The sequence below is a fragment of the Ursus americanus genome, chromosome 6, assembly GCF_024610735.1.
Source record: "Ursus americanus isolate L20-20 chromosome 6, mUrsAme1.1.p, whole genome shotgun sequence".
NCBI lineage: Eukaryota > Metazoa > Chordata > Mammalia > Carnivora > Ursidae > Ursus > Ursus americanus.
The window spans coordinates 33,027,348-33,040,701 of NC_142132.1; the positions used below are offsets into that span (position 1 = coordinate 33,027,348).

Here is a 13,354-nt window from a genome sequence, read left to right on the forward strand (position 1 = left end):
TCCTAAGTTTTAGCCACAGAATGTGCTGATCCACGAGGGAGTATTCACTGATGAACAGACAGATAAGAAAAAGGCAATATGGCATGTGTGTGTGCACCCACACGTGCGTACACATACTAGTGTTTATCACGTGAAGCACAAGTGGCAGGTGGAAGTATGGGATGCCCATTTAAATTTGAATTTCAGATAGTGAATAATTTTTCAGTAAGACTATGTCCTAAATATTATGTCTGTATTTTAACTGGTAACTTGGGTGTGTACATGCAGGCGTGTGGGTGTGCGTGCCTGCGCCATCCTTATCTGCAAAGGATTCCGTCCATCCAGAGGTTTGTCCTTCCTCATTTTTGCTGTTAAAATTCTTTTCTTTTGTGAAATTATCATAACAGTAGATAGTAGTTGTGGGCTTGGGTTAGCTCTCTATGTTGACGCCCCCTAGGAAACTTTTTTGAAATTTTGTAGGTTCATGAAATACAGAAGTATAGGAAACTCTGCCCTAAAGTAACGCCCCATGTGGATGCGCGCGTGGTTCAACATTCGCAAATCGATCAGGTGATACATCATATCAACAAGAAAAGACTCAGGAACCATATGATCCTCTCAATTGATGCAGAAAAAGCATTTGACAAAATACAGCATCCTTTCCTGATTAAAACCCTTCAGAGTGTAGGAATAGAGGGTACATTTCTCAATCTCATAAAAGACATCTATGAAAAGCCTGCAGCAAATATTATTCTCAACGGGGAAAAGCTGGAAGCCTTTCCCTTAAGATCAGGAACACGACAAGGATGCCCACTCTCGCCGCTATTATTCAACATAGTACTAGAAGTCCTTGCAACAGCAATCAGACAACAAAAAGGGATCAAAGGTATCCAAATCGGCAGAGAAGAAGTCAAAATGTCTCTCTTCGCAGATGACATGATACTCTATATGGAAAACCCAAAAGAAGCCACTCCCAAACTATTAGAAGTTATAGAGCAATTCAGTAATGTGGCGGGATACAAAATCAATGCTCAGAAATCAGTTACATTTCTATACACGAATAACGAGACTGAAGAAAGAGAAATTAGGGAATCCATCCCATTTACAATAGCACCAAAAACCATACGTTACCTTGGAATTAACTTAACCAGAGACGTAAAGGACCTATATTCTAGAAACTATAAATCACTCTTGAAAGACATTGAGGAAGACATAAAAAGATGGAAAAATATTCCATGCTCGTGGATCGGAAGAATTAACATAGTTAAAATGTCCATACTACCCAGAGCAATCTACACTTTCAATGCTATCCCGATCAAAATACCGAGGACATTTTTCAAAGAACTAGAACAAACAGTCCTTAAATTTGTATGGAACCAGAAAAGGCCCCGAATCTCCAAGGAACTGTTGAAAAGGAAAAACAAAGCTGGGGGCATCACAATGCCAGATTTCAAGCTGTAGTACAAAGCTGTGATCACAAAGACAGCATGGTACTGGCACAGAAACAGACACATAGACCAATGGAACAGAATAGAGAACCCAGAAATGGACCCTCGGCTCTTTGGGCAACTAATATTTGATAAAACAGGAAAAAATATCCGGTGGGAAAAAGACAGTCTCTTCAATAAATGGTGCTGGGAAAATTGGACAGCTACATGCAAAAGAATGAAACTTGACCACTCTCTTACACCATACACAAAAATAAACTCCAAATGGATGAAAGACCTCGATGTGAGACAGGAATCCATCAAAATTCTAGAGGAGAACATAGGCAGCAACCTCTACGACATCGGCCAAAGCAACCTTTTTCACGACACATCCCCAAAGGCAAGAGAAACAGAAGATAAAATGAACTTACGGGACTTCATCAAGATAAAAAGCTTCTGCACAGCCAAGGAAACAGTCAAAAAAACTAAGAGGCAGCCCACGGAATGGGAGAATATATTTGCAAATGACACTACAGATAAAGGACTGGTATCCAAGATCTACAAAGAACTTCTCAAACTCAATACACTAGAAACAAATAAATCAAAAAATGGGCAGAAGATATGAACAGACACTTTTCCAATGAAGACATACAAATGGCTAACAGACACATGAAAAAATGTTCAAAATCATTAGCCATCAGGGAAATTCAAATCAAAACCACACTAAGATACCACCTTACACCAGTTAGAATGGCAAAAATTGACAAGGCAAGAAACAACAATTGTTGGAGAGGATGTGGAGAAAGGGGATCCCTCCCACATTGTTGGTGGGAATGCAAGTTGGTACAGCCACTCTGGAAAACAGTGTGGAGGTCCCTTAAAAAGTTAAAAATTGAGCTACCCTATGATCCAGCCATTGCATTACTGGGTGTTTACCCCAAAGATACAGACATAGTGAAGAGAAGGGCCCTATGCACCCCAATGTTCATAGCAGCAATGTCCACAATAGCTAAATCGTGGAAGGAGCCGAGATGCCCTTCAACAGATGACTGGATTAAGAAGTTGTGGTCCATATATACAATGGAATAATACTCAGCTATAAGAAAGAACGAATTCTCAACATTTGCTGCAACATGGACGGCACTGGAGGAGATAATGCTAAGTGAAATAAGTCAAGCAGAGAAAGACAACTATCATATGATTTCTCTCATCTGTGGAACATAAGAACTAGGATGATCGGTAGGGGAAGAAAGGGATAAAGAAAGGGGGGGGTAATCAGAAGGGGGAATGAAACATGAGAGACTATGGACTATGAGAAACAAACTGAGGGCTTCAGAGGGGAGGGGGGTGGGGGAATGGGATAGACTGGTGATGGGTAGTAAGGAGGGCACGTATTGCATGGTGCACTGGGTGTTATACGCAACTAATGAATCATCGAGCCTTACATCGGAAACCGGGGATGTACTGTGTGGTGACTAACATAATATAATAAAAAATCATTAAAAATAAAAAATAAAAAAAATAAAGTAACGCCCCATGTGAAAAATTTATCTCCAGTTTTTAAAATGGGAATAACTTTATTTCCCGTAAGTAACTAGTATATTTCTTCCTTTCTGAAAATGAAAGTTACGTAACATTTTCTGTTCTCCTTCTTGCCTTGGTTCCTAGCCATCTTGTAGTTGCATTTTACGGAAGATGCAATTACCTTGAACTTCATGATTTGCATATTTGTTTTCTCTTTAACCAGACTTGATTCCCTTTTTTATCCTGTTTTATGAATCACATTGTTATATAATTTTTGTTAGTGGCTCAAGTTATTTTTAGAGAAGAGAAAAATGAAAATAAATTTCAGCAATGAATAAAGAAGTCAGTGTGCAAACAAGTAACTCAACCATGTAAAATGACTGGAGGCCATCTCAAGTCTAGGATGGAGGCTAATTACAAGTTCATGCTTGCTCGTCACAACTTTGCTCCAGTTTGTGAGGTTGCCCTTAGCAATGGTACACTTGGCAACCTATAACAGGTTACTCCTTTCCCGGGCTTTCCCACCCGCCTGGTTCACAAGAGGGTGGATAGACACAATGGAGTGTGTGTGATCCTTCTCCCCACCTCTTCTCACTTTCCCATCCTCCTACTCACCCTTTCCAGAACTCTTTACTCCTGCTGATTTGGTCTGCATTGAGTCTATTACCCTGCACTGATTCCGTCTGCAATGAATTATTTCTACCTAGGCCACCATCGACTTGGTGATTGGCTATGATCCACCTTCCGCTCCACATCCGAATGACCCCAGTGGGACCAGTGTGTCAGTCACAGAAGGTAAGCTGACCCTTTGGAAGGCCCGGCCTGCGCTGGGGGTAATCTATTCAAGACACGCAAGGAGTCTCCAAGAAAGCCTCCTTTGTCATTATACTGTCTGTAGCGCCCTGCCCACCTGGACAGGGCCCCGCGAGGCAGGTGGAGCTGCCCCACACTGGGACATTATAGTTGTTTGTGAGATGCCCTTCAGGGGAGAGGAGGCAGGTGAGACAGCCCCTTACTGACCAGCTCCCAGTGGGCCTGTCCAACAGACAGGCTCCGGTGGAGGATCCCAAGCAAGCTTTGCTTCGGGTTTGTAGCTTCTACCCATGGTTGGAATGTTCCTCGTTGTTAAGCTACAGGAGTGGCCTCTCCTCTCTTCATGTGTCTCTTCACTTCCTAAATGTGTGACCGCAGGCTGTCCTCTCAGTTGCCAGTCTCATGGCTGGTGCCCTTCAATTGGATCCCCTTTCTTTCCTTCAGCCTTGACTCCGTCCCCGCCCCTGAACAGCCCCTTTGTCCTTTAATGAGTTGCTTCCCTTAGCATGACTCACCTCCTGCTCCCTGTTCTCTGACAGGGATTATCGGTCATTCAGGGCATCCGGTGCTGCTCTGGATGGGATTGGGGCTGCTGGCTCTGGGGAGGGCTCTCGGCCTCAGGTGGAGGGAAGTCTAGGAGACAATTAGGCCTTTCTCACAGCCAAGTTTGACCTCCTCTGAGCAGTTTTCCAAGGTGATGTGATGCTAAAAGTGTCTGTCCTTTCTCTTCTCTGAGATGCCTCACCAAATACCCATATTTCCCTAGCCCTGGCATGTGTCCCAGGAACGAAGGGCTCCCGTGTCCTGCCACACGTACCTGCTGTCTTGTTCCTGCCAGCCTTGGCTCCTCAGGGCCTGTCTTTACATTTCTCTTGGTTCTGAACTCAGCTCTCTGGCAGCCCAAGTGGTTTACTTGGCACCTGCTGCGCCACCTCCCTTCCTGCCTAATCCCAACCAACCACTGTCCCCGCTCACCCACAGCCCGCGGGTGGCCCATTATTGAGGTTCTGGCTCACTTCTTGACCAAGTACTTGTAAGGGTTTAACGTGGGTCATCTGGTCCCCTCTCCCTTGGGGACAGTCGGAACTGACTTAGGCCCAGCACACCAGCAGCACCTCTGCACGCACCCCTGCCCAGCAGCGCCGTGGGCATGCTGCGTGGTGCTCAGACACTCTCAACCCTACAGGAGCCCTGCAATGGCCCAAGGATAGCCATGGTCCTTTTGCTGCCATGGCAGTAATGACAAATAAAACCCAGAGGAACAGTCCAGTCCAGAATAGCACACCATCAGGGGCTGAACTGACTGGTCCTACCCATTTCTTTCTCACCCCTTCCTCAAAGCATACTGTCACCAGGATTTATATCAGCCTGGGAAGGACAGTAGGTACTTTCTGGCCTGCAAAAGTCAGCCCCCACTGACCAGATACCTGGAATTGCCTCTGAATTGGGAGGATCTGGGTACCTTTTCTCACATTGACATTTTTTCTAGCCAGATTCTATTTATTCGGTTTCTAGAGCTACTGTAATTAAGCCCCATCAACCGGCCAGCTTCAACAATAGAAATTGATTCCCTCACAGTTCTGAAGGCTAGAAATCAAGATGTTGACTGGGTTGGTTTCTTCTGGGGACCCTGAGGGAAAGTTTGTTCTAGGCCTCTGTCCTCGCTTCTGCTGGTTGCCGGCAGTCCTTGGTGTTCCTAGGCTTGTAGATTCACCACTCCAGTCTCTGCCTCTGTCTTCACAGGATGTGGTCCCTGGGTGTGTCCAAATTTCTTATCTCTTGTAAGGACCCTAGTCGTTGGATTAGCCCCCCTTAATCCAGTGTGAGCTCATCTCAGCTTGCTTACATCCTCAAAGACCCTATTGCCAAATAAGGTCACATTCTGAGGTTATAGCGGGGCGTGGCTTCTGGCAGGACGCTATTATCCTGGTGTCCTGGTAGAGAAAAGGCAGATTCGTTGTGTTCGTTCCATTTCAAGAGCCATAACGTTAAATGAGCCCTTTTGTGTTACTGCTTCAGCCAGGCCTTTAGGGAAAAAATAATACTGTGGATCATTCAAGTGAAAGAAGTAAACTTAGAGTTAACGGTAGGCTAGTGCCACACCATTTCTTAGTATTTATGAGCTAAAGGTAGTGGTTGCTGGGTTTCTCATCCTATCACTAGATGCTGCAGTGCTAGGTGATAAATGCTTTAGGGTACAGCTCCTGCCCTCCAGGCACGTTCAGTCCAGGTTTAGAGAAAACACTTTTTTTTTATCCTGAAAGTGTAGCATCATAAGAACAAGGGCTTTGGGGCCAGACTGGCCTAGGTTGGATTCTGTGTCTGTTGTTAATTTGCTATGTAAACTTGGGTAAGTCACTTAGCTTCTCTGAATCTCTACTTTCTTTACCATAAGGTGGGGATAATAGCAGCACTTAGATCAGAAAGTTGTTGCAAGGATTAAATGAGATAAGGCATAGAAAGCTCAGTGCCTACTGCACAGTAAGTGCTACCTTAATGGCAGCTATTGTTGTTATTACTATTATTATTACTGTTTTTATAAAAACAATTCCAGGTGACGTGTAATCATGAGCTCAGTGGGTGGCGCACTCTGTTTGAACATTCAGATTGTTTCCTCTAAATATCAGAGCTATTGGAAAAGAATGATCTGGCTTGGCCCAAGGTCACGTTGGGATGACTTAATGCTTATTTTTAAATATCTTTAAAAAAAGGAAAAAGAAAAAGGTTGTGTCCTAGTGGACCAAGAGACTAGCTTATCAAGCTATTGAGAGTGTAGGGGAAGGTCCCATCTCCTGAGATGGACCAGGGTCAGGCCAGGCTCAGAAACCATGCGATTTCCCTGGAGCAAAGGGAAAAATGGGGAAAAGGGGAAAAAATGTCCTTAGAAATGAGAAGAGCACCAACTCTGAACTTGTAAACCCAGTGGGGAGAAAACCCTTGCCATCCAGGCTCACTTTGCTTGAGGCTCCTGCTCCTAGCCTCCTGGATTGTCTGGGCAGCACTAATGCTCCAGCAGTGTTTGTGGACTGGAAGTTCACCCGTTCTCTTAGGAAGCTCACTCCCAGCAGGCTCTACGATGGCAGTTGGCCAAGGTCTTTCCCAGAAGTTCTCTAGACTCCCTGATACTGCTGGATGGAGATAGGAAATAAACCAGGACCTGGGCTCCTTTTATTTGTATTTGAAACAAAGAGTTTTAACAGGTGCCGGCCAGGAAATGGGCTGTGTCTGCAGGGCAATTTCATTTTTAAGTGTGAGATGACAAAATGAAATTTCATGATTTAAAAAATGAACAGGGTTCTTTGATCTGGAAGTGCTATCTTTGCTCTATGACTATTCACCAAAGCTGGGTCAGGGGTGACATTCTGAATATAGGCTTTGTAATCCAGCTTCTTCAGCATTTAAAACAAATCTTTCAGTATCCTGGGTTATTTGGATGTTTCCAGGGCAAACCTTCTTTGTCTTAATAAGACAGTTCAGTTCAACTAAGCAAAGCTATCTTTGGGGACTCACTACAATTCCATGCTAGGGAAGACGGTAGAGAAAAACAAAAAACAAAACAAAACAAAACCCAACAACTTACAGTCTTGGGGGGAAGATAAGACCAAACAAATATGAGGCAGAGAAATAACAGCAAGACAGCCACACCTCCTGCTATCACGTACTTTAATGACATAAACAGCACATCTGGCCCAGAATTTCTTTTTTTCCCTTCCTTTCAATCAACTCTTTAAAAAAACTTTACCATTCTATGGCAAAGTAGTGAGTCTGCTTCCTCTAATTTATACAGATCTTTACAAATTTAAAAAAAAATTGAACTTGTTGATCTTTTTGAGTACAAAAGCAACACCTGCTTGTAAAAATGTAAACATTACAGAAATATAAGACACAGAAAGTGCAAACCTTCCGCAGTCCCATCCTCCGGAGAGAACCACTGTTCATGATTACTAATACTGATTTTTAAAGATTACCATCCACACAGGGAGTCCTGCACAGCAGGAATTTGAAATACTAATGAGAGAACACAAAAGTGAAGATTTTCAGGGAAATTCACCCCTGGGAATTGAAGAAACTAATTTGACTATAGATCCCAGGAATTGGATACCTGAGGGGCTTGTGTGTGTCTGTGTATTTGAGGACTTTTTCTTTTAGAGCAGTTTTAGGTTTAGCACAATATCGAGAGGAAGATAACAGGGATTTCAGATACACACCCTGCCCCCGCACATACATAGTCTTCCCCATCATCAGTGTCACTCTTCAGAATGGTACAGTTTTTACAAAGAATGAACCTGTGTTGACCCATCATAGTCACCCAAAGTCCTAGTTTCCCTTAGAATTCATTCTTGGTGGTGTATATTTTAGGGTTTGGACAAGTGTATAATGACATATATCCACGATTTTAATATCATAGAGAGTATTTTCACTGCCCTGAAATCCTCTATGCTTTCCATATTCATCCCCCCACCAATCCTTTGGTGACTCCTGATCTCTTTATTGTCTCCATAGTTTTGTCTTTTCCAGAGTGCCCTGGAGTTGGAATCCTACAGTATGCAGTCTTTTCAGATTGGCTTTGAGTTAGTAATATGCATTTAAGATTTTCCCACGTCTTGGGGCGCCTGGGTGGCGCAGTCGTTAAGCATCTGCCTTCCCCTCAGGGCGTGATCCCGGCATTATGGGATCGAGCCCCACATCAGGCTCCTCTGCTATGAGCCTGCTTCTTCCTCTCCCACTCCCCCTGCCTGTGTTCCCTCTCTCGCTGGCTGTCTCTGTCAACTAAATAAATAAAATCTTAAAAAAAAAAAAAAAAGATTTTCCCATGTCTTTTCATGGTTTGATAGCTCACTTTTTAAGCACTGAATAATATTCCATGTCTGGATGGACCACAGTTTATTTATCCATTCACCTCCTGAAGGACATCTTGGTTGCTTTCAAATTTGGCAGTTATGACTAAAGCTCCTATAAATATCCATGCGTAGATTTTGTGTGGAGACACGGTTTCAACCTCTTTGGGTAAATACTAAGGAGCATGATGGCTGGATTGCATGGGAAGAGTATGTTTAGTTTTGTAAGAAGCTGCCAAACAGTCTTACAGAGTGGCTGTACCCTTTTGCATTCCTGCCAGCAATGTATGAGACTTCCTGTTGCTCCACATCCTCGCCAGCATTTGGTGTTGTCAGTCTTCAGATTTTGGTCATCCTAATAGGTGTATAGTGGTGTCTCATTGTTTTAATTTGTATTTCCCTGATGACGTAGGATTTTGGAGCATCTTTTCATATTCTTATCTGCCATCTGTGTATCTGTATCTTTGGGGAGCTGTCTGTTAAGGTCTTTGGCCTACTTTTTAATCAAGTGTTTTTTTTTTTCTTGTTGAGTTTTAAGAGTTCTTTGTATATTTTGTATATATGAAGGATAACAGTCCTTTATCGGTTGTGTCTTTTACAAATATTTTCTCCTAGTCTTTGGCTTGTCTTCTCATTACCTTGACATTGTCTTTTGCAGAGCAGAAGCTCTTAATTTTAGTCCAGCTTATCAATTATTTCTTTCGAGGATTGTGTCTTTGGTGTTGTAGCTGAGGGGTTTGTTTTTAAGGAATGCTTTCCTAGAGCTCTTATGTCAAGATGACAAAGATTACAGACCCTGGGCATTGGTGGTTTGACTGCACATGTGTGGTGTCAAAAGTACCTCTTTCATTGACCCATCTCCAAGACTGTTCCCATGACAGAAGGGTGAGATGACCCAGATGACAAGTTTGACTTTCTGAAAACCTGTTACCTTGCCAACTTGATTCACCAGATGTCAGTTAGCTTGAATGGAGTCTACATTACTGCAGCCGGAATGAACTATTTTTAAAACCTCACATCTATTTTTGAAGAACCATCTGTTAAATCTGTGCATTGTTCAACAACAGAAATGCAAAAACTCATTCACAGTTAGACATTGCCACTTCAAATTTATTTCATTCTACGAACACTAAAGTCACTGTGTTTAAAATTAAATTCAATCCAGTTTATAATGATGTACTATAAGTTGGCTAATTGAATTTAAATAAAAAATTCAATCCAGTTGAGAAAACATTTATTGACACCTGGGGCATCAGAGGTGAGAAAGGCGTTTTTTGCCACCAAGGGGCTTGTATTTCAGTAGAAAGGTAAGATATAAACATGAATAAGTATAGGTCAGAGCTGAATATAATAAATTCCTCAACAGAGGACTAAGCAAATTATTACATGGGACACAATTTTTTTTAGGGAAAGCACTTTTTCAGGTATTTTCAATTGTGTATCGTTAGTGCCTAGCTCTAAGTCATTATTGCTGCATAAATGCTTGGTTGGTTGGTTGAATTAAGTGAATGATGCATGAGGAATGGATATGGTTTAAATATTTCTTTTCAAGAAGGGCATTTTGGGGAACACTAGTGAATAGATGAAAGTGACTGATTCATTCAGAGGTGTAGTAAAAGGGAAGCGTGTTCCCAAGGGCTGGGAATGCCAGACTGAGACATTTGTTCTTGGACAGACCATGGGGATCCATGGAACATGTTGAAGAAGGAACTGACTTGGTCAGAATTGAACTGGAAAATTCTTAGTGTGCTAGACAATGGTTGGAGGCACTCTTTCCGGGACTGGGCCTCTATTTGACATTGTCCAGCAAATTGATTCTATTAGGCCTATATTTTTCCAAGTTTGGTTTTTTTCAGTAAACCAAAGTGATAATAATAAACAAGTGGTTGTTAAATTTTAGACGCGGTAAAAATCATCAAGGGAGATCTTTAAATGTGCAGATTTCCATCACCTACCTCCAGAGGGTACGACTTAGCTAGACTGAAGGGGGCCCCCCACGATCTCCATGGTTAATAGGAACTTCCAGGAGATTCTGATGAGAGCAGAATTTGGAGTTCACTTTAAGAAGCCCTGGAGTTGTGCATTTTACCTGGTTAACATTATCTTGCCCAGACTCAACTGGAGCTCTTTGGGCAACGTTTCCTAGATTGGATTGCAGTTCAATTGATCCAAGGCAGATGCTGCCAAGATTTCCCTGCAAGCTTGTGTTTGTATTAGTGTTTGGTTAGAGTTCTTCCATGATACCTTTGCTCTGATCTATGTGTAGAACCATTCCAGAACATTTTTAGTGCACATATAGTGGTACTTACCCAAGAATCAAGGTGGAGGGTAATGAATTACTTATGGTTGAATGCAGACATGAATTTATGTAACTTCTCACATGTTGGAACCCAGAAAAGTTATTATTCAATGTTACAGCTCAATCAGCATGTTCTCTCTAAAATGTTTTCATGCTTAGAAACTTCCTCTCTCCCATTCTGCTTTGCACTTTTTAACTTACACTGATGACATGACACCAGCCCTTTGTTCTGATTGAGCAGTGACTCTTGGCCCAAGGTAATTAAATTCTGCCTTAACCACTTAACAGAACTTTGTCATAAGAAGCAAAATTAATATCACAGGCAGAAATTGGCTTTGTAAGGACTCTAGAAAAACAGAGTTGCTGTGACCAGGAAAAAAAAAAAGGCATAAAATATTCCAGAAGGAACTCTCCATGAAGGAATGGTGGAAGATTAGATGGTATGCTGGCCCAGTTAGAGCCTAGGTGGAGAGATGAGAGGCCTGGAACGGTGTTGGGCTGCTGGCTGGGGGTGGGGGTCTGTATTACAGGCCAGGAGGAAGCCCAGTGGTGACTGGGCAAGTGTCTGTCTTCTTCAGCCATTCCTAGGAGTTGCCTTCATGGGGAAGCTCTCACAGGATGAGAGTGAGAGTGGGGAGGGCTGGCTTGCAGATCTGGTGACATGTGAGTGACTGAGAGCTTATTCTCTAGTGCTAGAGTAGGATAGCATGGGAGCCTGAGGAGGGAGGTTCATCCCACTGGGGAAGGGCACAGTTGGTCCAGAGGCAGACTTGACTGTATCCTCAGATCTCCTAGGAGCTGCCAGCTCTTCAGTACTGGGTGGGCAAACCGCCAGCCATTGCTGTCACCAGCGATGACACACAGGGGCAGTTTGCAGGAATAGACGCCAACAGTGCATCTTGGGAAACAGGAAGACTTATTTTGTTCAGTTGCTGGAGAGCCATTCCTAAGTGTTAATTGAAGCATCACTTACAACCAAGTGTGGGTCACACAGAGGGTTACTGACCTTCAGAAAGGTCAGTGCTGGCTGCAGTCAGAAGCTTGGTAGGGTTTGACTGAGTGACGTGGTAATTGTTGGAGAGGCAGGATAGCATTCATATAAAGGAATTGTGAAGAGCTTGTCATGGCCCAAGTGGCAGTTAAGAGGAGCAGAAAAATAGAGCAGTAACTATAGGCGGGTGCTCTGGAGTCAAGTTGTATTTGTTTTGGTTTGTTTCATTTTGTTGGTTTTTTGCTTTTAGTGGGCTCTATTTCAGCACATCTGGGGATGATCCAGCTGAGAAGGGAAAACTGATGAGCAGATACAGAGGCAGAAATTGCAGAAGCAAAATCCGTGAGTAGGGAGAGGAGATGAGATCTGTGCACATATGGAAGGATGGACCTCAGGTCAGGAGCACAGACAGGTCAGTGATTGTAGCAGGGGGGAAGGCAGACAACAGGTGCAGGTAGGAATCTTGAACTTGGAGGATGAAGATATTCTCTTCTGATTGCCTGTTTTCTCAATGAAATAAGTTCATTAGCTGGCAATGAGAAGGGTAGAGAAGGTATTGGAAGCACTCGACGTGCAAAATAGGTGGAATCTCAGAAAGGTGAAGTGATTCGACTCTGTTGGTAAAAAGTGGCCAAGAGCCAGGAACACTTTAAATAGATGCCTTGGAAATATGGTAGGATGGCCAGGGAGTCCTGCGAGTCCACCTAAGCTGTGTGATCATGATATTCAAGTGAGACTAGTCAGGAAGGTGCGTGTTCGGCCAAGTTCAGCTCCTGGATGAAGGGGTGGAGGGAGTGGAGGTTGAATGAGCCGGGTGAGTACCGTAAGCCAGAGAAAGGAAGGAGCTGAGGCGCGAAGAAGACATTGGCGGTGTTAGAGCACAGGCTGTAGCACAGGTCAGGAGAAAACAATGTGAAGGCAGTGGTGGGGAGAGGGGACGGGAAGGTGGTGTGGTCGATAGACTGGGGGGCCTGTGTGGCTGCAGACCGTGGACTGGAGTAATAGATGGAACACTCTGGAAAGATATAAAAGATGACCTCTGTAGGGAGTTGAATAGTGTCCCCTCCAGATTCCTACACAGAACCTCAGAAGGTGACTTTATTTGGAAATGGATCTTTGCAGATGTAATTAGCTAAGATGAAGTCATACTGGATTAGGGCAGGCTCTAAATCCAGTGGCTCGTATCCCTATAAAAAGAGATGAGGATACACAGGGGAGTAGGCCATGTGATAACAGAGGCAGAGATGGGAAGGATGCATCCACAAGTTAAGAAATGCCAGGAGCTCATAAGAGGCAAGGAAAGATTTTTTCTCTCAAATTAATGTCACAAAATATCACAGGCAGGAAATAACACTCTAGGAGTCTAGAAAACAGGGTTGCTGTGACACCTCCCCCCCAAAACATAAAATATTCCAGAAAGGGGGTATCTGAGTGACTCAGCCAGTGAAGCATCTGACTCTTGATTTCAGCTCAGATCTTTATC

The 13,354-nt window shown here is 43.4% G+C and overlaps 1 protein-coding gene across 4 annotated transcripts in view; it reads left to right on the forward strand.

Annotated features, from left to right (window-relative positions):
* The window catches only part of MYOF (myoferlin), a 152,025-nt gene that overhangs the window by 44,965 nt on the left and 93,706 nt on the right, over window positions 1–13,354 (forward strand). For all 4 annotated transcript variants that reach the window (XM_087862901.1, XM_045810055.2, XM_087862899.1 and 1 more), the window contains exon 5: window positions 3,638–3,725. In XM_087862901.1, the coding sequence (XP_087719027.1) occupies window positions 3,638–3,725 (88 nt within the window). The remainder of the gene's footprint in view (window positions 1–3,637; window positions 3,726–13,354) is intronic.